A 19,946-nucleotide genomic window follows, 5' to 3' on the forward strand; every position below is an offset into this window, starting at 1 on the left:
GCCCGGGGATTGGAGCCGGGATCCCCACCGGGATTCCCATCAGGATTTCCGTGAGGACTCCCAGCCCGCCGGGCAGCGGGGTTGGCATCGGGGTTCGCACCGGGATTTGCACCGGGACCGGGATCCAGGCTCGGCCCGGCACCGGGAGCCGCACGGGGATTCCCGGGAGGGTTTGCACCGGGATTGGAACGGGAATTTGCACCGGGACTCGCACAGGGAGCGGGGGCTGGGACCGCCCCGGCTCCGGGGGTGGCACCGGGGGTGGCACCGGGACTCCCCCGAGGGGTCCCACCGGGATTTTCACCGGGATTTTCCCCCTTCCCCCACGCCCCCCTATAGGGACGAGGACCCCGATCCTTATGGGGACCCCTATGGGGACCCCGACACCTACGGGGACCCCTATGGGGGTCCAGCCCCCCCCTATAGGGCCGAGGACCCCGGGGAGGGGCCGTGGGACCCCGAAACGGAGCCCTGGGACCCCGACATTTATGGGGACCCCTACGGGGACCCCTACGAGGATGAGGACCCCGAAGAGGAGCCCTGGGACCCCTCCCCACCCCCCTCGGACCCCTACAGGGACCCCGAGCCCGGGAGCCTCCGGAGGGGCCGGGACCCCCAAACCCGGCCCTGGGACCCCCAGAGTGAGCCCGGGGACCCCCAAACCCGGCCCTGGGACCCCCAGAGTGAGCCCAGGGACCCCCAAACCCGGCCCTGGGACCCCTATGGGGACCCCTATGGGGATGGGGACCCCCAAACCCGGCCCTGGGACCCCTATGGGGACCCCTACAGTGATGAGGACCCCCAAGATGACCCCATAGGAGACCCCCATAGGGTCCCCGACCCCAAGGCCGAACTCTGGGACCCCCCGAGGGACCCCCATGGACTCAGCCCCTCCCCCAGCCCCCATGGGAACCCCCAAACCTCCTCCTCCACCCCCCTGGCTTCCCCCCCAGTTGCCCCCCCGGAATCCCAGTTGCCCCCAGTTACCCCAGTAACTGCCCCCTCCAACCCCAGAGCCCCCCAGTTTGTCCCAGTTACCCTCCCAGTTACCCCTCCCAGAACCCAGGACCTCCCAGTTGCCCCCCCAGTTGTCCCAGTTACCCCTCCCAGAACCCAGGACCTCCCAGTTGCCCCCCAGTTTGTCCCAGTTACCCTCCCAGTTACCCCTCCCAGAACCCAGGACCTCCCAGTTGCCCCCCCAGTTGTCCCAGTTACCCCCCCCAAAGCCAAGGACACCCCAGTTTCCCTCCCAGTTCTCCCAGTTACTCCCCCAGTTACCCTCCCCAGAGTCAAGGACCCCCCAACAACCCCCCCAACTGCCCCCCCTAAATCCCAGTTACCCCCAGTTACCTCCCCTAAATCCCAGTTACCCCCAGTTACCCCTCCAGTTACCCCCCCACAGGCCAAGGACCCCCCAGTTATCCCAGTTACCCCCCCAGCTCCCCCCCCCAGAGTCGGGGACCCCCCAGTTGCCCCAGTGACCCCCCCAGTAGCCCCCCCAGTTGCCCCAGTTGCCCCCAGGGCCCCTCCCAGTACCGGGTCGCTGCGGGTCGGGCTGGGCTTGGCGCTGCCGGTGGCACTGGGAGGGGCACTGGTGATACTGGGAGCACTGGGAGGACTGGGAAGACCCCCCCGGCCGACCCCCCCGAGCCCCCAGGGCTGAGGGTGCTGGGGGGGGGGGCAAACTGGGAGGGACCCCCCAAACTGGGAAAGGAACCCCCAAACTGGGAAAGGAACCCCAAACTGGGAAAGGAACCCCAAACTGAGAGGGACCCCCCAAACTGGGATTTCTAACCCCAAACTGGGATTTCTAACCCCAAACTGGGAATTTTAACCCCAAACTGGGATCATTCACCCCAAACTAGGATTGTTCACCCTAAACTGGGATTGTCCGCCCCAAACTGGGAATTTTAACCCCAAACTGGGATTGCTCACCCCAGACTGGGAATTTTAACCCCAAACTGGGATTGTTCGCCCCAGACTGGGAATTTTAACCCCAAACTGGGATCATTCACCCCAAACTGGGACTGCCCCCCCTCCCCCAGTCCCGCCCTGCCCCCCGGGTGGGGGAGGGGCGGGGGGGGGGGCTGAGGGCAATAAAGGGTCGGTGCTGCCCCTCCCCCACCCCGCGCTGAGTCCCGTTGTTTTTTTGGGGGGGGGCAGGGCCGGCTCCCCTCCCCCTCCCCCTCTCCCTGCCCCTCCCCCTCCCGCTCCAGCTGTTGAGCGGATCCAGCTGTGGGTGGGGGAGGGCGCGGCCCTGAGTCACCCTCGGGGTCCCCCGGGGGGGGGGAGGGGCGGGGAACGCCCGGGAATGGGGGTGCCCCCGGGGGGGGGAGGGGCGTGACGTCATCGCTGAGAGGGGGAGGGGGCTACTGGGAGCGTCCCAGTTCGGACCAGTAGAGCCCGGGCGGGACCAGTTCGGACCAGTGCCCCCGTCCCAGTCCCACCAGTGCCCCCATCCCAGTCCCACCAGTACAAACTGGGCGGGACCAGTTCCCACCAGTGCCCCCGTCCCAGTGCCACCACTGGTGGGGGCGGAGCGAATGCAAATCGCAGCGCGCATTCACCAATCAGGTCGCGCGCAGGCGGCGAAGGGGCGGGGCGTCCGCGCGGGCGGAGAGGAGGGCGGAGCGATGCAAATTAGTCACGGCACGCCGCCGAGTGCATCATGGGAGCGAAATTTGGGGAGATTTTCGGGATTTTTGGGATCAGTGTGTGCAAAGCGCGGGAGGAAAGCACGGAATGAGGCGGGAAGGGAGATGCGGGAGCGGAGCGGGGCGGGCGGGGGGCGGCGCGGGGGTGCCCGTGAGGTGCCGGCGGGCCGGGCGGGGCCGGTGCGGGGCCGGGCCCGGGTCCGGTATCGCTTCTCGGCCTTTTGGCTAAGATCAAGTGTAGTATCTGTTCTTATCAGTTTAATATCTGATACGTCCTCGATGAGAGGACTTCATATTAAACGGATTTTTGGGCTCGGGAGTTGGACCCGGAGCTTGCTCCCTCCGCTCCGCGCATCGTCCCGGTATTGCAGCGCCTCCGGGAACGGTGCACCCCTCCGGGGACCTGAAATGGTGAAAAACAGATGGAAAATGGGTCAGATCGCGGTTATATCCCGATAGCGGCCACAGCGTCCCGGTATTGCAGTGCCTCCGCAGCGGTGCACCCACCGGGGATCAAACACAGTGAAAACCAGATCCGAAATAGTTGAGCGTGGGTTATATCGCGATTATATCGTGATTGTCCCTTTCTGTCACCCCCCAACCGACCGGGACTTCCCGGGGGAACCGAGGGGGTGGCTCCCCAAAAACCCCGGGACCCCCGCGTGTTTTGGGGGGTGGGGGGAAGTTGGGGGATCCCCCCCCGCCAGACCCATGGGGGACACCGGGGGTGTCACCCCCTGTCACCCTCCCGGTGAGCCCGGGGACACCCCCGGCCCTGGGGGGGATTTGGGGTCCCACCTGGCCTGGGGGGGCTTTGGGGTCCCACCTGCCCTGGGGGGGATTTGGGGTCCCCCTGCCCTGGGGGGATTTGGGGTCCCCCTTGCCCTGGGGGGGATTTGGGGTCCCCCCTGGCCTGGGGGGGATTTGGGGTCCCACCTTCCCTGGGGGGGATTTGGGGTCCCCCCTGGCCTAGGGGGGTATTTGGGGTCCCCCCTGCCCTGGGGGGGATTTGGGGTCCCCCCTGGCCTGGGGGGGATTTGGGGTCCACCCCCTGATCTCGAAGGGGTCCCAACCCCCCCACACACACCCGAGACAGGTTTTGGGGCGCTCGGAGCCGTTTGGGGGTTTGGGGTTCGGGATCTGGGCTCAGGAGGGGCCGATTTGGGGTTTTTGGGGTCCCGCTCCCCCCCCACCCCCGAGCGCCTCGGCGGGGAGGTGGGACCCCAATGGGAACAGCGGCGGGGGCGGAGCGAATGCAAATGAGCGACCGCAAATTACCATAATAACGAGGAGAGGCGGGGCTATGCTAATCAACGGCCGGTTAAAACGAGGCGGGGCGAATGCAAATAAAGCGGCGCGTTCGGCCAATCACGATGCGAGGCGGGGAAAAAGCGATGGGCGGGGCTATGAAGCAACTGCGCGTGTCTATTTGCATAAAGGGGCGTGGCTATGCACATTAATATAGCCACCACGCGCGCAGTGCGTGCTGGGAGGATTTTTTTGGGGAGATTTTCGGGATTTTAGGAATCGCAGCGTGCGGGACGCGGGCGGGAGGTGCGGGATGGAGCGGGGAAGGCGGCCGGAAGCGGAGCGGGGCGGGCGGGGGGCGGCGCGGGGTGTCCGTGAGGTGCCGGCGGGCCGGGCGGGGCCGGTGCGGGGCCGGGCCGGGGTCCGGTATCGCTTCTCGGCCTTTTGGCTAAGATCAAGTGTAGTATCTGTTCTTATCAGTTTAATATCTGATACGTCCTCGATGAGAGGACTTCATATTAAACGGATTTTTGGGCTCGGGAGTTGGACCCGGAGCTTGCTCCCTCCGCTCCGCGCATCGTCCCGGTATTGCAGTGCCTCCGGGAACGGTGCACCCCTCCGGGGACCTGAAATGGTGAAAAACAGATGGAAAATGGGTCAGATCGCGGTTATATCGCGATAGCAGTCACAGCGTCCCGGTATTGCAGTGCCCCGGGAACGGTGCACCCCACCGGGGATCAAACAGTGAAAACCAGATCCGAAATAGCTGAGCGTGGGTTATATCGCGGTTATATCGTAATTGTCCCTTTCTGTCACCCCCCAACCGACCGGGACATCCCGGGGGAACCGAGGGGGTGGCGCCCCACAAACCCCGGGACCCCCGCGTGTTTTGGGGGTGGGGGGAAGTTGGGGGATGCCCCCCGCGCCAGACTCATGGGGGACACCGGGGGTGTCACCCCCTGTCACCCTCCCGGTGAGCCCGGGGGCACCCCCGGCCCTGGGGGGGATTTGGGGTCCCACCTGCCCTGGGGGGGATTTGGGGTCCCACCTGGCCTGGGGGGGATTTGGGGTCCACCCCCTGATCTCTCACACCCGGGAGAGGTTTTGGGGCGCTCGGAGCCGTTTGGGGGTTCGGGGTTCGGGATTTGGGCTCAGGAGGGGCCGATTTGGGGTTTTTGGGGTCCCGCTCCCCCCCACCCCAGAGCGCCTCGGCGGGGAGGTGGAACCCCAATGGGAACAGCGGCGGGGGCGGAGCGAATGCAAATGAACGACCGCAAATTACCATAATAACGAGGAGAGGCGGGGCTATGCTAATCAACGGCCGGTTAAAACGAGGCGGGGTGAATGCAAATAAAGCGGCGCGTTCGGCCAATCACGATGCGAGGCGGGGAAAAAGCGATGGGCGGGGCTATGCAGCAACACCCCAGTGTGTATTTCCATAAAAAGGCGTGGCTATGTACATTCATTGAGGCACCACGCGCGCAGTGCGTGCTGGGAGGATTTTTTGGGGAGATTTTCGGGATTTTAGGGGTCGCAGCGTGCGGGACGCGGGCGGGAGGTGCGGGATGGGGCGGGGAGGGCGGCCGGGAGCGGAGCGGGGCGGGCGGGGGGCGGCGCGGGGCTGTCCGTGAGGTCCCGGCGGGCCGGGCGGGGCCGGTGCGGGGCCGGGCCGGGGTCCGGTATCGCTTCTCGGCCTTTTGGCTAAGATCAAGTGTAGTATCTGTTCTTATCAGTTTAATATCTGATACGTCCTCGATGAGAGGACTTCATATTAAACGGATTTTTGGGCTCGGGAGTTGGACCCGGAGCTTGCTCCCTCCGCTCCGCGCATCGTCCCGGTATTGCAGTGCCTCCGGGAACGGTGCACCCCTCCGGGGACCTAATACGGTAAAAAATAGATCAGAACTATCCGAATACCTTTAAAATGCAGATATGACAAATGAACTCTAGGTAGAGCTCCCATTCCTTGTTTTTAGCTCGTTTCAGAACAGAGGAGACCCAAAATTGTTAATGTCCCTAAAAGCTCTTTGTCAGTTTGTGTATTCTTCATTATGAACCCATTTAATCTGTTTTTCACCGTTCATGAATCCCCACTGGGGCTGCACCGTTCCCAGAGGCGCTGCAGTACCGATGTGGCTGCTATTGAAAGGTCAATTTTAAGGAATTTTGAGATTTTAGAGGAGCTAAGATCGTAGTTAGAGATAAGCCTTACTTGAGTTAATTAAAATAAATGAGTAGGCCTTGATGGAGTTAGGAATTAGCTAATAATTGATTGCTCGTCAGCACAAGGTTTGATTAGCTGGGTTCATAATGAGGAATACACAAACTGACAAAGAGCTTTGAGGGACATGAGACAATTTTGGGACTCCTCTGTTCTGAAACCAAATGAAGACAAGGAATGGGAGTTTTACCGAGAGTTCACACTTGCATTGAGAAGGTATTCGGACATTTCTGATCTATTTTTCACCATTTCAGGTCCCCGGAGGGGTGCACCGTTCCCGGAGGCACTGCAATACCGGGACGCTGTGACTGCTATCGCGATATAACCGCGATCTGACCCATTTTCCATCTGTTTTTCACCATTTCAGGTCCCCGGTGGGGTGCACCGTTCCCGGAGGCACTGCAATACCGGGACGATGCGCGGAGCGGAGGGAGCAAGCTCCGGGTCCAACTCCCGAGCCCAAAAATCCGTTTAATATGAAGTCCTCTCATCGAGGACGTATCAGATATTAAACTGATAAGAACAGATACTACACTTGATCTTAGCCAAAAGGCCGAGAAGCGATACCGGACCCCGGCCCGGCCCCGCACCGGCCCCGCCCGGCCCGCCGGGACCTCACGGACACCCCCGCGCCGCCCCCCGCCCGCCCCGCTCCGCTCCCGCATCTCCCTCCCCGCCTCTCCCCGCGCTTTCCTCCCGCGCTTCTCACACACCGAACCCAAAAATCCCGAAAATCTCCCCAAATTTCGCTCCCATGATGCACGCGGCGCACCCCGGTTCATTTACATGCACCGCCTGTTATCTGCATAACCCCGCCCCCGCTCCGCCTCTCTCCAGCCCTTCTAGTTTTCATTTTTTTCCTCCTCATCCCGCGCTTTTCTCTCGCTCCGATCCCTGAAATGCAGGATGGCCCAGGCAGCTGAGGGGAGAAATATTCCCTGTGAGGGGTAAAGGAGGGGAAAATGGAGCCCGTGAGGGTGAGAAATGGGAAATATAAAGTCTGCAACAGGGGAAAAGAGAGCCCGTGAGGGTGAGAAATGGGAAATATAAAGTCCGTGAAAGGGGAGAAGAGAGCCTGTGAGGAGGATGAGGGGAAATGGTGACAATAATTAAACGGATCATCATCAAATGATGCCTGTGAGGGGGATGAGGTTGGAAATGGCGCCTGTGAGGGGTCTGAGGGGCACCTGAGGGGGAAATGGAACCCATAAGGGGGATGAGGGTGGAAATGGTGCCTGTGAGGGGTCTGAGGGACAGCTGAGGGGAGAATGGAGGCCGTGAGGGAACAAATGGTGTCCCTGAGGGTGATGAGGGGGAAAATGGAACCTGTGAGGGGGATCGGGGAAATACGAAACCTGTGAGGGTGAAATGATGTCTGTGAGCGGGATGAGGCTGGAAATGGCGCCTGTGAGGGGTTTCAGGGGCACCTGAGGGGGAAATGGAATATGTGAGAGTGGGGAATTAAATAATTAAAGATATTATAATCAAATGATATCCATGAAGGGGATAAGGTTGGAAATGGTGCCTGTGAAGGGTTTGAGGGGCAGCTGAGGGGGAAATGGAACCCATAAGGGGGATGAGGGTGGAAATGGTGCCTGTGAAGGGTTTGAGGGGCACCTGAGGGGGAAATGGGGGAAATGGTGCTTAGCTGGGCACACCTGGGCACAGCTGGGTACACCTGGGCACAGCTGGGCACACCTGGGCACAGCTGGGTACAGCTGGGTACACCTGGGCACAGCTGGGCACACCTGGGCACAGCTGGGTACACCTGGGCACACCTGGGCTCAGATCCAGGCGCTGTCACCGGGTCCCTGTGGCACTGAGGGGGCTCAAGAGCCGAGGGGGTCCCTGAGGGGGGCAGAATTTGGGGGGGGGGGGGTTTCCATGGAGACCTCCACCACCGGAGGGCGCCCCCACAAAACATGGGGGGGTCCCTACAGATTATATTGGCCCTGAGGGGATCCCCGCGCTCCCTCTGGGAGGGCGGACACAGCTCCAGACCCCTCCCAGACCCCCAAAACCGCGGAGGGAGAAGGTTTGTGCCGCCCCGAGGGGATCTTTAGCCGCATGTACGCGCTCTATGGTCCCGCCGGGGAGGACTGAGCGCTGCGCTCCGCCCGGCCGCTCTGGCCGCCTTGGAGGTCTAAACTTCAGCGTTCTCCCGGCCGCTCTGGCCGCCTTGGAGGACCGAACTCTATGATCCTAAAGCCCGGCGGTGCTCGGGCGTCTCTATGACCCGCCGGGGTAGAGCGGCCACTTCCGGCCCCGCCTGAGGGAGGGGAGCCGAGCGCCAAGATGGCGCAGGCCCTGTCGGCCGAGGAGTTCCAAAGGATGCAGGTGCGGCCGGGGGGCCCGGGGGGCTCGGGGAGGAGCTGGGGGGGCTCCCGACGGTCTGAGGAGCCTGAGAGGGGTCGTGGGAGAATTATGACGGGGTCTTAAAGGGTCCTCAGGGGGGTTTGGGGGGGATTCGGGGGTGCCCCGGGGGGCTGGGGGAGGTTGTGAGGGGTCCTGAGGGGCTCTGGGGGTGGTCGGGGGGTTCTGGGGGACTCTGGGGGGTGGTCGGGGGTGATTGGGGGGGTCCTGGGGGGCTCTGGGGGGTGGTTGGGGGGTCCTGGGGGACTCTGGGGGTGGTCGGGTGGGTTCTGGGGGACTCTGGGGGTGGTCTGGGGGGTCCTGGGGGACTCTGGGGGTGGTCGGGGGGGTTCTGGGGGTGGTTGGGGGGTTCTGGGGGGCTCTGGGGGTGGTCGGGGGGGTTCTGGGGGGTCCTGGGGGGCTCTGGGGGTTCTGGGGGGGGTCCTGGGGGGCTCTGGGGGTGGTTGGGGGGTTCTGGGGGGCTCTGGGAGAGCTGAGGGGGTCCTGGGGTCGGTTTTGGGGGTCCCTGGGTGTGTCAGGCTCGGGGGTCTCGGGGGGTTCTGGGGGGATTTAGGGAAGATCTGGAGGGTCTTGGGGGTCTCGGAGGAAGTGAATGTATTTTGGGGGGGTCTCGGGGGTCTCTTTGCCCCCCCCAAACCCCCCCCCGGTGCCCCACCAGGCGCAGCTGCTGGAGCTGCGCACCGAGAATTACCGACTGTCGGATGAGCTGCGCAAGAACGGCGCCGGTACGGCGGGGAGGGGGGAAATTTGGCGTTTTTTGGGGGTTTTGCTTTTGGGGGGTCCCGCAGCCCCCCCCTCACGGCTGTGACCCCCCCCCAGAGCTGTCGGGGCTGCGGCAGCGGGTGCAGACGCTGGACAGGGACCTGGCCAAGGCCAACAAGGTGAGGCTGGACCCCCCCAAAAAAACCCAAATTCTCCTCGTGATTCCCCCAAAAAAACCCTCAAATTCTGCACCGCCCAAAAAAACCCCAAATTCCCCTTGCGACCCCCCCAAAAACCCCCAAATTCTCCTTATGACCCATAAAAAAACCACTCAAATTCTTGACCCCCCCAAAAAAAACCCCAAATTCCCTCCACGACCCCCCCAGAACCCTCCTGTGGCTCCCCCTAACTCCTCCTCCCCTCCTGGGACCCCCAAATTCCCCCCCTGGCACCCCCCATGAGCCCCCCAAAACCCCCTGTGACCCCTCCCCTTCTTTTCCAGGCTCTCAGCAAGAGCAAGAAGGCCCAGGTGGGTCCCGGGGGGATTTTGGGGGATCTTAGGGATGTTTTGGAATCTCTGGGTTCATTTTGGGGTGTCTGGGGGGATTCAGGTGGACTTTGGGGGTGTCTGAGGCCATTTTTGGGATGTCTGACCCCAATTTGGGGTGTCTGACCCCATTTTTGGGGTGTGTGAGTCTGTTTTTGGGGTGTGTGACCCCATTTTTGGGGTGTGTGACCCCATTTTTGAGGTGCCTGATCCCATTTTTGGGGTCCCCAGGAGGTGGAGGCCCTGCTGGGGCAGACCTGGGTGCTGCAGGGGGGCTCCTGAGGGTGTTTTGAGATATTTTGGGGGTTTCAGAGGATTTCTGGGTGGGTTCAGGGCTGTTTTTAGTGTTTCTGACCCCGTTTTTGGGGTGTCTGAGCCCATTTTTGGGGTCCCCAGGAGGTGGAGGCGCTGCTGGGGGAGACCAGGATGCTGCAGGGGAAGCTGCAGAGCCAAGAGGACGATTTCCGTCTGCAGAACAGCACCCTGCTGAGGGAGCTGGCCAAGGTGGGCCCAAAACCCCCCAAAATCCCCCTAAAATTCCCCAAAACACCCCCTAAAATTCCCCCAAACTTCCTACAAAATCCCTTCCAAAAATCCCCCCCAAGATCCCCCCAAAAATCCCCCCTGATGCCCCCAGCACCCTGCTGAGGGAGCTGGCCAAGGTGGGCCACAAAACTCCCAAAATTCCCCCCAAAAATCCCCCCAAAAATCCCCCCAAATCCCCCCAAAAATCCCCCCAAAATCCCCTCCAAAATACCCCCAAAATACCCCCTCAAATTCCCCCAAATCCCCTCCAACTTCCCCAAAAAACCCCGAAAAATCCCCCCAAAATCCCTCCCAAAATTTCCTCCAAAATTCCCCCAAAATCCCCCCAAAATCCCCCAAAATCACTCCTGGACCTCCAAAATTTCCCCTGGATCCCCAAAATCTCTGGGACCCCTAAAATCACCCCCGGACCCCTAAAATCGCTTCCTGGACCCCTTAAATCCCCTCAAAGGGGGGATATTTTGGGGGTCCCAGAGGTGAATTTGGGGTGGATTTTGGGGGTCCCAGGGTTGATTTTGGAGGGAGTTTAGGGGGGGTCCCAGAGTTGATTTTGGGATGATTTTGGGGGTCCCAGAGGTGATTTTGGGGTGAATTTTGGGGGTCCCAGAGGTGATTTTGGGGTTGATATTTTGGGGGTCCCAGAGGTGATTTTGGGGTGAATTTTGGGGGTCCCAGAGGTGATTTTGGGGTTGATTTTTGGGGGGTCCCAGCTCTGTGCCCAGATCGAGGGGCTCGAGGAGGAGAACCGGCGGCTGCAGGAGGGGGGGGCGGGGGGAGCCCCCCGAGACGCCCCCGGGGCCCCCCAAGACCCCCCCGGGACCCCCCCGAGCTCGGCCCAGCCCCCCCAGGGCGATGGGGGGGCCCCCGAAGGTGAGGGGGGGTCTGGGAGGGATTTTGGGGGGGGTCTCAGAGGTTTGGGGGTCGGGGGGGGCTCCTGAGAGGTTTTGGGGGGGGTTCTGAGAATTTTGGGGGGTCCTGGGGGGGATTTAGGGGGGGGCTATAAGAATTTGGGGGTCTGGGGGATCTTCTGGGTGGGATTTTGTGGGGGGGGGTCTCAGAGGTCTGGGGGGGCTCCTGAGAGGTTTGGGGGGGGCTCTGAGAATTTGGGGGGTCCTGGAGGAGATTTTGGGGGGGGTTCTGAGAATTTGGGGGGTCCTGGGGGAGATTTTGGGGGGGGCTCTGGGAATTTGGGGGGTCCAAAGGGGATTTTGGGGCGGTCTTGGGGTTTTTTTTCTTTTTTGGGGGGGGGGGGGGTTCTGAGAGTGTCCTTGAGGAGAAATTTCGGTTCCCAGAATTTTGGGGGTCCCAGGTGGGATTTTGGGGGGGGGATGAATTTTGGGGGGGGGGGGATTCAGGGTCTCTGATACCCCTCCCAGCCCCCCCAGAGCCCCCCCAAAAAGAAGAGGAAGAGGAGGGGGGAGGGGGGGACGCCCCCCCCAGGGACCCCCCAGCACCCCCTGCCCAGGTAGGGGCGATTTGGGGGGATTTTGGGGGGTTTGGGGGCTTTTTTTGGGGGGATTTTGGTTTTTTTTGTGGGGGGAATTTTGGGGGGTCTGGGTTTTTTTGGGGGTCTGGGTTTTTTTTGGGGGGGCTTTTGGGCCTGGGGTATTTTTGGGCAGATTTTGGGGCTTTTTGGGGGGCTGGGGAGATTTTGGGGGGATTTTGGGGTTTTTTGGGGGGATTTTGGGGGTCTGGGTTTTTTTTTGGGGATTTTGGGGGATCTGGGGAGGTTTTTTTGGGGATTTTGGGTTTTTTTGGGGGGGGACTTGGGGAGTTTTGGTTTTTTGGGGGGGATTTTGGGGGTTCTGGGTTATTTTGGGTGGGATTTTGGGGGGGGTCTGGGTTATTTTGGGGGGGTTCAAGGGAATTTTAGGGGTTGGAATAAATTTGGGGGTCTTTTGAGGGTTTTTTTTGGGGGGGTTGGGGGGCTCTGAGGGAGGAGATTTTGGGGGGAAATTTGGGATTTTTGGGGGGATTTTGGGGGCTTTGGGGAGGGGGGAGGTGGATTTTGGGGGGGTCTCACTGGGGTCTCTTGCAGGCAGAGGTGGCCCAGCTGCAGGAGGAGGTGGCCAAGGTGAGGGGGGGAAATTTGCATTTTTTTGGGAGGATTTGGGGTTTTTTGGGTGAGATTTAGGTTTTTTTGGGAGGATTTTGGGGGGGATTTGTTTTTTTTTTTTGGGGGGACTTGTTTTTCTTTTTGGTGGGATTTGGGGGGAATTTGGGACATTTTTGGGGGCTCCAGGGGGCAATTTGGCAGTTCCTGGACGTGAATTTTTTGGGATTTTGATCCCAGAGGCATTTGGGATTTTGTGGAGAGTTTTGGGGTCTCCAGGGGAATTCTGGGGAGGAATTTTGTGATTTTGGGGGGGCTCCAAGTGATGCCCCCCCTCAGTTTTGTGCCCCCCACCCCAAATTTCCCAGCTGACGGAGGAGCTGCAGGAACAGCGGGAAAGGTGAGAATTTTGGCAACATTTTGGGGTTTTTTTTTATGATTTTTTTTTGCCCATTCTTCTTCCTTTGCCTCCATTTTCCCCAATTTTTCTTCCATGTCCCCCCATTTCCCCATTTTTCTCGTTTTTCTTATTTTTTCCCCACACCCTCGCAGTTTCTTCTCTTTTTTTGCCTATTTTTCCTCATTTCATCTCAATTTTTAATCCATTTTCCACCATTTTTCTGTATTCCACTCCAATTTCCCCCATTTTTCCTTCTTTCCCCCATTTCCCTCAATTTCCCCCTAATTTTCCCCGTTTTCCCTGTTTTTTCCCCATTTTCTCCCTTTTCCCCCCATTTTCCCCCATTTTTTCCCCATTTTTCCTTCTTTTCCCCCATTTCCATCAATTTTTCACCCATTTCCCCCAAATTTTTTCCCCATTTTCCCAATTTTTCCCCATTTTCTCTTTTTTTCCCCCATTTCTCCCATTTATTTTCCCATTTCCCCCCTTTTTTGCCCATTTTTACCCATTTTCCCCTGTTTTTTCCCCAGTTTTCTCCGCCTGCAGGAGGAGAAGGAGATGCTGCTCCAGGAGAGCCGGTGGGCGATTTTTGGGGCAATTTTGGGGGATTTTTGGGGGAATTCTGGGTCCCAGGAGGATTTTGGCGGGTCCTGGATGGATTTGGGGGTCCCAGTGTGTTTTTGGGGTGATTTTGGGGTGATTTTGGGGTGTCCCAGGTGGGGTTTGGGGTGGTTTTGGGTGTTTTTGGGTGTCCCTGATGTTTTTGGATGTCCCTGATGTTTTGGGTGTTTTTGGGGAGGGTTTTGGGGTGTTTTGGGCTGTTTTTGGGTGTCCCTGATGTTTTGGGGTGATTTCGGGGTGTTTTTGTCTGTACCCATGTTTTGGGGTGTTTTTAGGGTGTTTCGGGTGTTTTTGGGGATGTTTTTGGGGTGTTTTTAGGGTGTTTTTGGAATGTTTTGGGGTGTTCTGGGGTGTTTTTGGGTGCCCTCTCATTTTGGGGTGTTTTTGGGGTGTTTTGGGTGTTTCTAGAGCTGTTTTTGAGGATGTTTTTGGGATGTTTTGGGGTGTATTTGGTTTTTGCCTGTCCCCACGTTTCGGGGTGTTTTTGGGTGTTTCTGGGGCTGTTTTGGAGGATGTTTTTGGGGTGTTTTTGGTGTCCCCACGTTTTGGGGTGTTTTTGGGTGTTTTTGGGTGTTTTTGAGGACGTTTTTGGTGCCCCCAGGGCCCGCTGGGACGCGCAGGCGCAGGAGCTGCAGGCTCGGGGCCGGCGGCTGCAGCAGGAGCTGGAGGCGGCCACCAAGGTGGGGCAGGGCCCCATAGGGACCCTATAGGGACCCCCCAGACCCCATAGAGCCCCACAGGGATCCCACAGACCCCATAAAACCCTATAGGGACCCCATAGACCCTTCAGAGACCCAACAGACTCTATAGGGACCCCATAGAGCCCCATAGACCCCATAGACCCCACAGGGATCCTACAGACCCCATAGGGACCCTACAGACCCTATAGAACCCCACAGACCCCATAGGACCCTACAGAACCCACAGGGATCCTACAGACCCCATAGGGACCCTACAGGCCCCATAGAGCCTATAGGGAAGCTACAGGCCCCATAGAACTCCATAGAGACCCCATAGATACCCTACAGAGACCCCATAGAGACCCCATAGAGACCCCATAGAGACCCCATAGTACCTGATAGGCACCCCATAGGACCCTATAGGGACCCATAGAATCCCATAGAACCCCAAGGAGACCCCATAGGACCCTATAGGGACCCCACAGAACCCCATAGGGACCCCCCAGGACCCCATAGATACCCTATACAGACCCTATAGGATCTTATGGGGACCCCATAGGACCCCATAGAGAACTCATAGGACCCTACAGGACCCCATAGGGACCCCATAGAACCCCATAGGGACCCCCCCAGGACCCCGTAAATACCCTATACAGACCCCATAGAGACCCCATAGTACCTGATAGGGACACCATAGAACCCCATAGAGACCCTACAGAACCCCACAGGACCCCATAGAACCCCATAGAGACGCCATAGAGACCCTATAGGGACCCCATAGGACCCCTCAGTGGCCGTGGGGTGATTTTGGGGTGATTTTGGGGTTTTTTTTTATTTTTTGGGGCAGGCCCAGGGGGGGCTGCGGGAGCTGAGCGAGGCCCAGGCCCGGGAGCTGCGGGACAGCCGGAGCCAGAGGGAGAGCCTGGAGAGGGAGCTGCAGGTACGGGGGTTTGGGGGGTCCCGGGGGGGTTTGGGGGGTCCTGGGGGGGGTTTGGGGGGGTCCTGGGGGGGGTTTGGCGGGTCCTGGGGGGGTTTGGGGGGGTCCTGGGGGGGGTTTGGGGGGTCCTGGAGGGGTTTGGGGGGTCCTGGGGGGGTTTGGGGGGTTCTGGGGGGAATCTGGGGGTCCTGGGAGGGATCTGGGGGGGTCCTGTGTGGGTTTTGTGGGGTTTGGGGAGTTCTGGGGGGGTCCTGGAGGAGTTTGGGGTCATTTTAGGAGGGATTTGGGAGTTCTGAGGGGGCTTGAGGGAGGATTTGGGGGGGTCCTGGAGGAGTTTGGGGTATTTTTTGGGGGATTTGGGGGTCCTGGGAGGGATTTGGGGGGGTCTGGGGGGGCCTTGGAGGAGTTTGGGGCCATTTCAGGGGGGATTTGGGAGTTCTGGGAGGGCTTGAGGTGGGATTTGGGGGGGTCCTGGAGGAGTTTGGGGTGTTTTTGGGGGAAATTTGGGAGTCCTGGGGGGAATTTGGGGGGGTTCCTGTGGGGGTTCTGGAGGAGTTTGGGGGTCCTGGGGGAAATTTTTGGGGGTTTGGAGGGAGTCCTGGAGGAGTCTGGGGTTCCCGGGCAGATTTTGGGGGTCCCAGGGGATTTTTGGGGGGTCCCCAGGCAGATTTTGGGGTGCCCCCAGGTGTGCTCAGGTGAGCGGGAGGAGCTGCGCCAGCGCCTGCACGAGGCCGAGGCCGCCCAGGTGACCCCAAAACCCCCCCCCGAGACCCCTCCCCACTTTTGGGGTCCCCCCCAGGCATCGGGGACCCCCCAAAAACCCCCCTGTGCCCCCCCAGGAGCGGCTGCGGGAGGAGCAGGAGCAGCAGCGGGGGCAGCTCGAGGTCAGTGAGGTTTGGGGGATTTGGGGGGAAATTGGGGGATTTTGGATAAATTTTTGGGGGAAATTCGGGGGGATTTTGGGGTAAATTTTAGGGGATTTTGGGGGAAATTTTAGGGGATTTTGGGGGAAATTTTGGGGGGATTTTGGGAGAAATTTGGGGGATGGGATGCAAGGAGTTGGGGATTTTGAGGTGTTCTGGGAATTTTTTAGGGGGATTTTGGGGGGAATATCATGACATCTCTGTCTCCGTCACAATTCTTGTCCCTGTCAGTGTGCCAGGACCCCCAAATGTCCCCAAAATGTCCCCAAAATCACAAAACGTTTCCAACTGTCCCAAAAATTCCCCAGTGTGTCCCCAACTCTCCAAAAATTGTCCCCAGGTATCCTCAAATGTCTCCAACTGACCCCAAAATGTCCCCAAATGACCCCAAATGTCCTCAAAAGTCTCCAGATTATCCAAAAATGTCCCCAGATTGTCCCCAAATGTCCCCAAACATTTGCAAGTTGTCCCCAAATGTCCTTAAATGTCCCCAGAGGTCCCCAGATTGTCCCAAATGTCCCTGAATTGTCCCCAAATGTCCCCGAATATCCCTGAATTGTCCCCAAATGTCCCCTGTGTCCCTCAGGAGGAGCTGGGGCAGCTGCGGGCGGCTCTGGGGGAGGAGCAGCGGCTCCGGGAGCTGCACGAGGCCGAAGGACGTGCCCTGAGACAGGTGAGAGCCCAAAATCCCCAAAAACTGCCCCAAAATCCCCAAAAACTTCCCCAAAATCCCTTAAAACAGCCCCAAAAATCTAAAACAGCCCCAAAAGTGTCCCACAATCCCCCAAACCAGCCCCAAAACTGCCCCAAAATCCCCTAAAACAGCCCAAAAAAATCCCCTGAAACCCCTAAAAATCCCCTTAGCCCCCCTAAAACTCCCCAAAACCCCCTCAAATCCCCTAAAAACCTTCCAAAAATCCCCTAAAACTCCCCCAAATCCCCAAAAATCGCCCCAAAATCCCTTGAAACTCCCCAAAGTCTCCTAAAGCCTTCCAAAAATCCCCTAAAATCTGCTGAACACCCCCAAAATACCCCCAAAATCTCCTGAAACTCCCCAAAAATCCCCAAAACCCCCTGACCCCGCAGGAGCTGAAGGACGTGCGGGACGGGCAGCGCATCCTGGAGAAGAAAGGCAGCGCCGCGGTGAGCGACCCGGGGGGCTTCGGGGACACCCCGAAAGCTTTGGGGACCCCCCTGAGAGATCTGGGGGTTCCCCAAACATCCCCCAAAACCCCGAATTTCCCCCCAAACCAGCTGAAGGACCTGCGGAGGCAGCTGCAGCTGGAGCGGCGCCGGGGGGAGCGGCTGCAGGAGCGGCTGCAGGAGCTGCTGGTGCCCAGCAGGACCCGCTCGGGTCAGGGGCACCCCAAATCTGGGGAGGGGGGAACCCCAACATTTGGGGGGTGGGGAACCCCAACATTTGGGGGAGACCACAAAATTTGGGGGAAATTTTAAAAATCTGTGCGGGGAGGGGGGTCCCTGGTGGGATTTTGGAGTCCCTGATGGGATTTTGGGGTCCCTGATGAGATTTTTGGGTCCATGACAGGTTTTGGGGTCTGTGACGAGTTTTGGGGTCCCTGATGGGATTTTGGGATTCCTGATGGATTTTGGGGGTTCCCAGGTGCATTTTGGGGTCTCTGATGGATTTTGGGGGTTCCCATGGGCATTTTGGGGGTCCCTGATGGGATTTTGGGGTCCCTGATGGAATTTTGGGGTCCCAGATGGGATTTTGGGGGTTCCCAGGTGCATTTTGGGGTCCCAGATGGGATTTTGGGGTCCCTGATGGAATTTTGGGGTCCCTGATGGGGTTTTGGGGTCCCTGATGGATTTTGGGGGTTCCCAGGTGCATTTTGGGGTCCCTGACGGGGTTTTTGGGGTCCCTGGTGGGATTTTGGGGGTTCCCAGGTGCATTTTGGGGTCCCTGACGGGGTTTTGGGGTCCCCCAGGGCTGGAGGAGCTGGGATTGGACGGGGGCTCGTCCCCGGGGCGGGGCCCGGGCGGGGACAGCAGCTCCGTGTCCTCATTGGGCCGCGACGGCTCCGCCCCCGGCAGCACCAAGGTGGGCGGGGCCTCGGTGGGGGCGTGGCTTGGGGAAAAGGGGGCGTGGTCTCAGGAAATGAGGCGGGGCTTGGAATGGGCGGGGTCTCTGTGGGTGTGGCTTAGTTGGGTGTGGGTTTTGGGAGGGCGTGGCTTAAGAGGGTGTGGTCCAAAAGGTTGTGACGTAAGGGTGGGGTTCAGTTAGGGCTTAATTGGGGGTAAAAATCTGGGGGTGTGGCTTGGGTGCTAATTGGGGGTGTGGCTTTAAAGGGTGTGGCGGGGGTGTGGCTTAGAAGGGTGTGGCCGGGTGGGCGTGTCTTAGAGCACAGGTGGGTGTGGCCTAAATGGTTGGGCAGGGCTTGGTGGGCGTGGTCTGACGGGCTCTGGCCCCGCCCCGGCCCCGCCCCGGCGCAGTCGGGCTCGGGCAGCCCCGGGGGCGGCAGTGCCGGGGGGGTCCCGGCCGGGGGGGGCCTGTCCCCGGCAGAGGTGGCCGAGCTGTTCCAGAGGCTCGCCCAGAGCCAGCAGGAGCGCTGGCTGCTGGAGGAGAAGGTACTGGGAGCACTGGGAGGGACTGGGAGGGGACTGGGATAGAACTGGTTTATATTGGGAGGGACTGGGAGCAGTGGGAGGGACTGGGAGGGACCTGGGAGGGACTGGGAGGGAACCGGGAGGGACTGGGAGGGACTGGGATGGACTGTGAGGGAACTGGGATGGAACTGGGAGGGAACTGGGAGGGACTGGGAGGGAACTGGGAGCGAACCGGGAGGGACTGAGAGGGAACTGGGAGGGAACTGGGATGGAACTGGGATGGAACTGGGAGGGACTGGGAGGGAACTGGGATGGACTGGGAGGAACTGGGAGGGACTGGGAGGGAACTGGGAGGGACTGGGATTGGCTGGGGCGCCGCTCACCTGGAGCTCCCCGGGCAGGTGAGGCACCTGGAGGTGTCGAGCGCGTCCATGGCCGAGGATCTGTGCAGGAAAAGCGCCATCATCCAGAGCTTCGTCAGGGACAGCCGCACAGGTGAGGTCACCTGGGCCTCACCTGGTGGCACCTGGTCCACCTGGGCCTCGGGTGTACCTCACCTGTCTCACCTGTCACCTGTCCCCTCACCTGTGCCCTCACCTGTCCCTCACCTGTCCCTCACCTGTCCCTCACCTATCACACACCTGTCCCTCACCTGTCCCACACCTGTCCCTCACCTGTCCCTCACCTGTCCCTCACCTGTCCCTCACCTGTCCGCAGAGGCGGCGGGGCCGGCGCGGCGCGGGGCGGGGCCGGGCCCCGGTGAGGAGGGGCTGCGGGAGATGAACAAGAAGCTGCAGAACCTCCTGGAGGAGCAGCTGACCAAGAACCTGCACCTGGCACAGGTGAGGGGGTGGGGCCTAAAGGGGTGGGGCATAAAGGGGTGTGGCTTGTGAAAAAAGGGGTGGGGCCTCTAAAATGCCCGTGGTTTATCAAGATGGGTGTGGTCTGTGGAAAGGGGTGTGGCTGAAGGGGGAGGGTGTGGCTTAATGGGGTGTGGCCGCTCTGAGGGCGTGGCCTAGCGCAGTGGGCGTGGTCTGTTCCCATCCTCATTCCCCCTTTTCCAGGACCTGGAGTCGCTGTCGCAGGAGCTGGCGCAGCTCAGGAAGGAACAGGCGACCCCCTCGGGACCCCCCTGAGGGGCGGGGCCGCTCCGGGTGTGGGGGCGCTGCTGCGGGGGAGGCGTTGCCCCTTTAAGACCGGCATTGCCCCTTTAAGACGGGACGGTTCTTTACATGGCGTTGCCCCTTTAAGGGTGGTTGGGGCTCCTGGGGGGGGTGTTGCCCCTTTAAGAGCTGGGTCGGTCCCCGCCGCGGCGTTGCTGCTTTAAGGAGGAGGTGGTCCCCACTGTGGCATTACCCGTTTAAGGGGGTCCCGCATGCGCCCCCCTCCCCACAATAAACCCGATGTGAATCGCTGCCTCTGACGTCATTTTGCTGCCTTGGGAAAGGGTGGGCGGACTCGGTGACGTCATTAAAA

At 60.2% G+C, this 19,946-nt stretch overlaps 1 protein-coding gene and 4 non-coding genes across 5 annotated transcripts; 4 read left to right on the forward strand and 1 right to left on the reverse strand.

Moving 5' to 3' along the window:
• The first annotated feature begins 2,859 nt into the window (after window positions 1–2,859).
• Window positions 2,860–3,050, forward strand: LOC140681137 (U2 spliceosomal RNA). The gene has a single exon (XR_012052383.1). It is a non-coding gene; the product is annotated as a U2 spliceosomal RNA (small nuclear RNA).
• A 1,280-nt stretch (window positions 3,051–4,330) lies between these two features.
• LOC121468478 (U2 spliceosomal RNA) lies at window positions 4,331–4,521 on the forward strand. Its single transcript, XR_005978434.2, has one exon. It is a non-coding gene; the product is annotated as a U2 spliceosomal RNA (small nuclear RNA).
• A 1,062-nt stretch (window positions 4,522–5,583) lies between these two features.
• On the forward strand, window positions 5,584–5,774 carry LOC140681142 (U2 spliceosomal RNA). Its single transcript, XR_012052388.1, has one exon. It is a non-coding gene; the product is annotated as a U2 spliceosomal RNA (small nuclear RNA).
• A 723-nt stretch (window positions 5,775–6,497) lies between these two features.
• LOC121468474 (U2 spliceosomal RNA) lies at window positions 6,498–6,688 on the reverse strand. The gene has a single exon (XR_005978430.2). It is a non-coding gene; the product is annotated as a U2 spliceosomal RNA (small nuclear RNA).
• A 1,617-nt stretch (window positions 6,689–8,305) lies between these two features.
• GRIPAP1 (GRIP1 associated protein 1) lies at window positions 8,306–19,885 on the forward strand. The gene is made up of 22 exons (XM_072920376.1): window positions 8,306–8,460; window positions 9,155–9,221; window positions 9,316–9,377; window positions 9,701–9,727; window positions 10,142–10,249; window positions 11,002–11,161; window positions 11,668–11,756; window positions 12,330–12,365; window positions 12,713–12,744; window positions 13,275–13,322; window positions 13,967–14,045; window positions 14,893–14,985; window positions 15,668–15,727; window positions 15,822–15,866; window positions 16,492–16,578; window positions 16,992–17,048; window positions 17,160–17,259; window positions 17,852–17,964; window positions 18,357–18,491; window positions 18,872–18,965; window positions 19,188–19,312; window positions 19,535–19,885. Exons 1-22 carry the CDS (start codon window positions 8,419–8,421, stop codon window positions 19,604–19,606), a joined length of 1,731 nt encoding a protein of 576 aa, XP_072776477.1. The 5' UTR covers window positions 8,306–8,418; the 3' UTR covers window positions 19,607–19,885.
• The last annotated feature ends 61 nt before the right edge of the window (window positions 19,886–19,946 follow it).

Source organism: Taeniopygia guttata, chromosome 31, assembly GCF_048771995.1.
Source record: "Taeniopygia guttata chromosome 31, bTaeGut7.mat, whole genome shotgun sequence".
Lineage (NCBI taxonomy): Eukaryota > Metazoa > Chordata > Aves > Passeriformes > Estrildidae > Taeniopygia > Taeniopygia guttata.

What these genes read in the sequence shown, in the direction of transcription:
- GRIPAP1 (XM_072920376.1), top strand. Translation starts at nt 8,419, where the DNA reads ATGGCGCAGGCCCTGTCGGCCGAGGAGTTCCAAAGGATGCAG. An exon ending in AGGAGTTCCAAAGGATGCAG is followed by an intron (nt 8,461 to 9,154) that starts GTGCGGCCGGGG and finishes GTGCCCCACCAG; the next exon opens with GCGCAGCTGCTGGAGCTGCG. An exon ending in ATGCTGCTCCAGGAGAGCCG is followed by an intron (nt 13,323 to 13,966) that starts GTGGGCGATTTT and finishes TGGTGCCCCCAG; the next exon opens with GGCCCGCTGGGACGCGCAGG.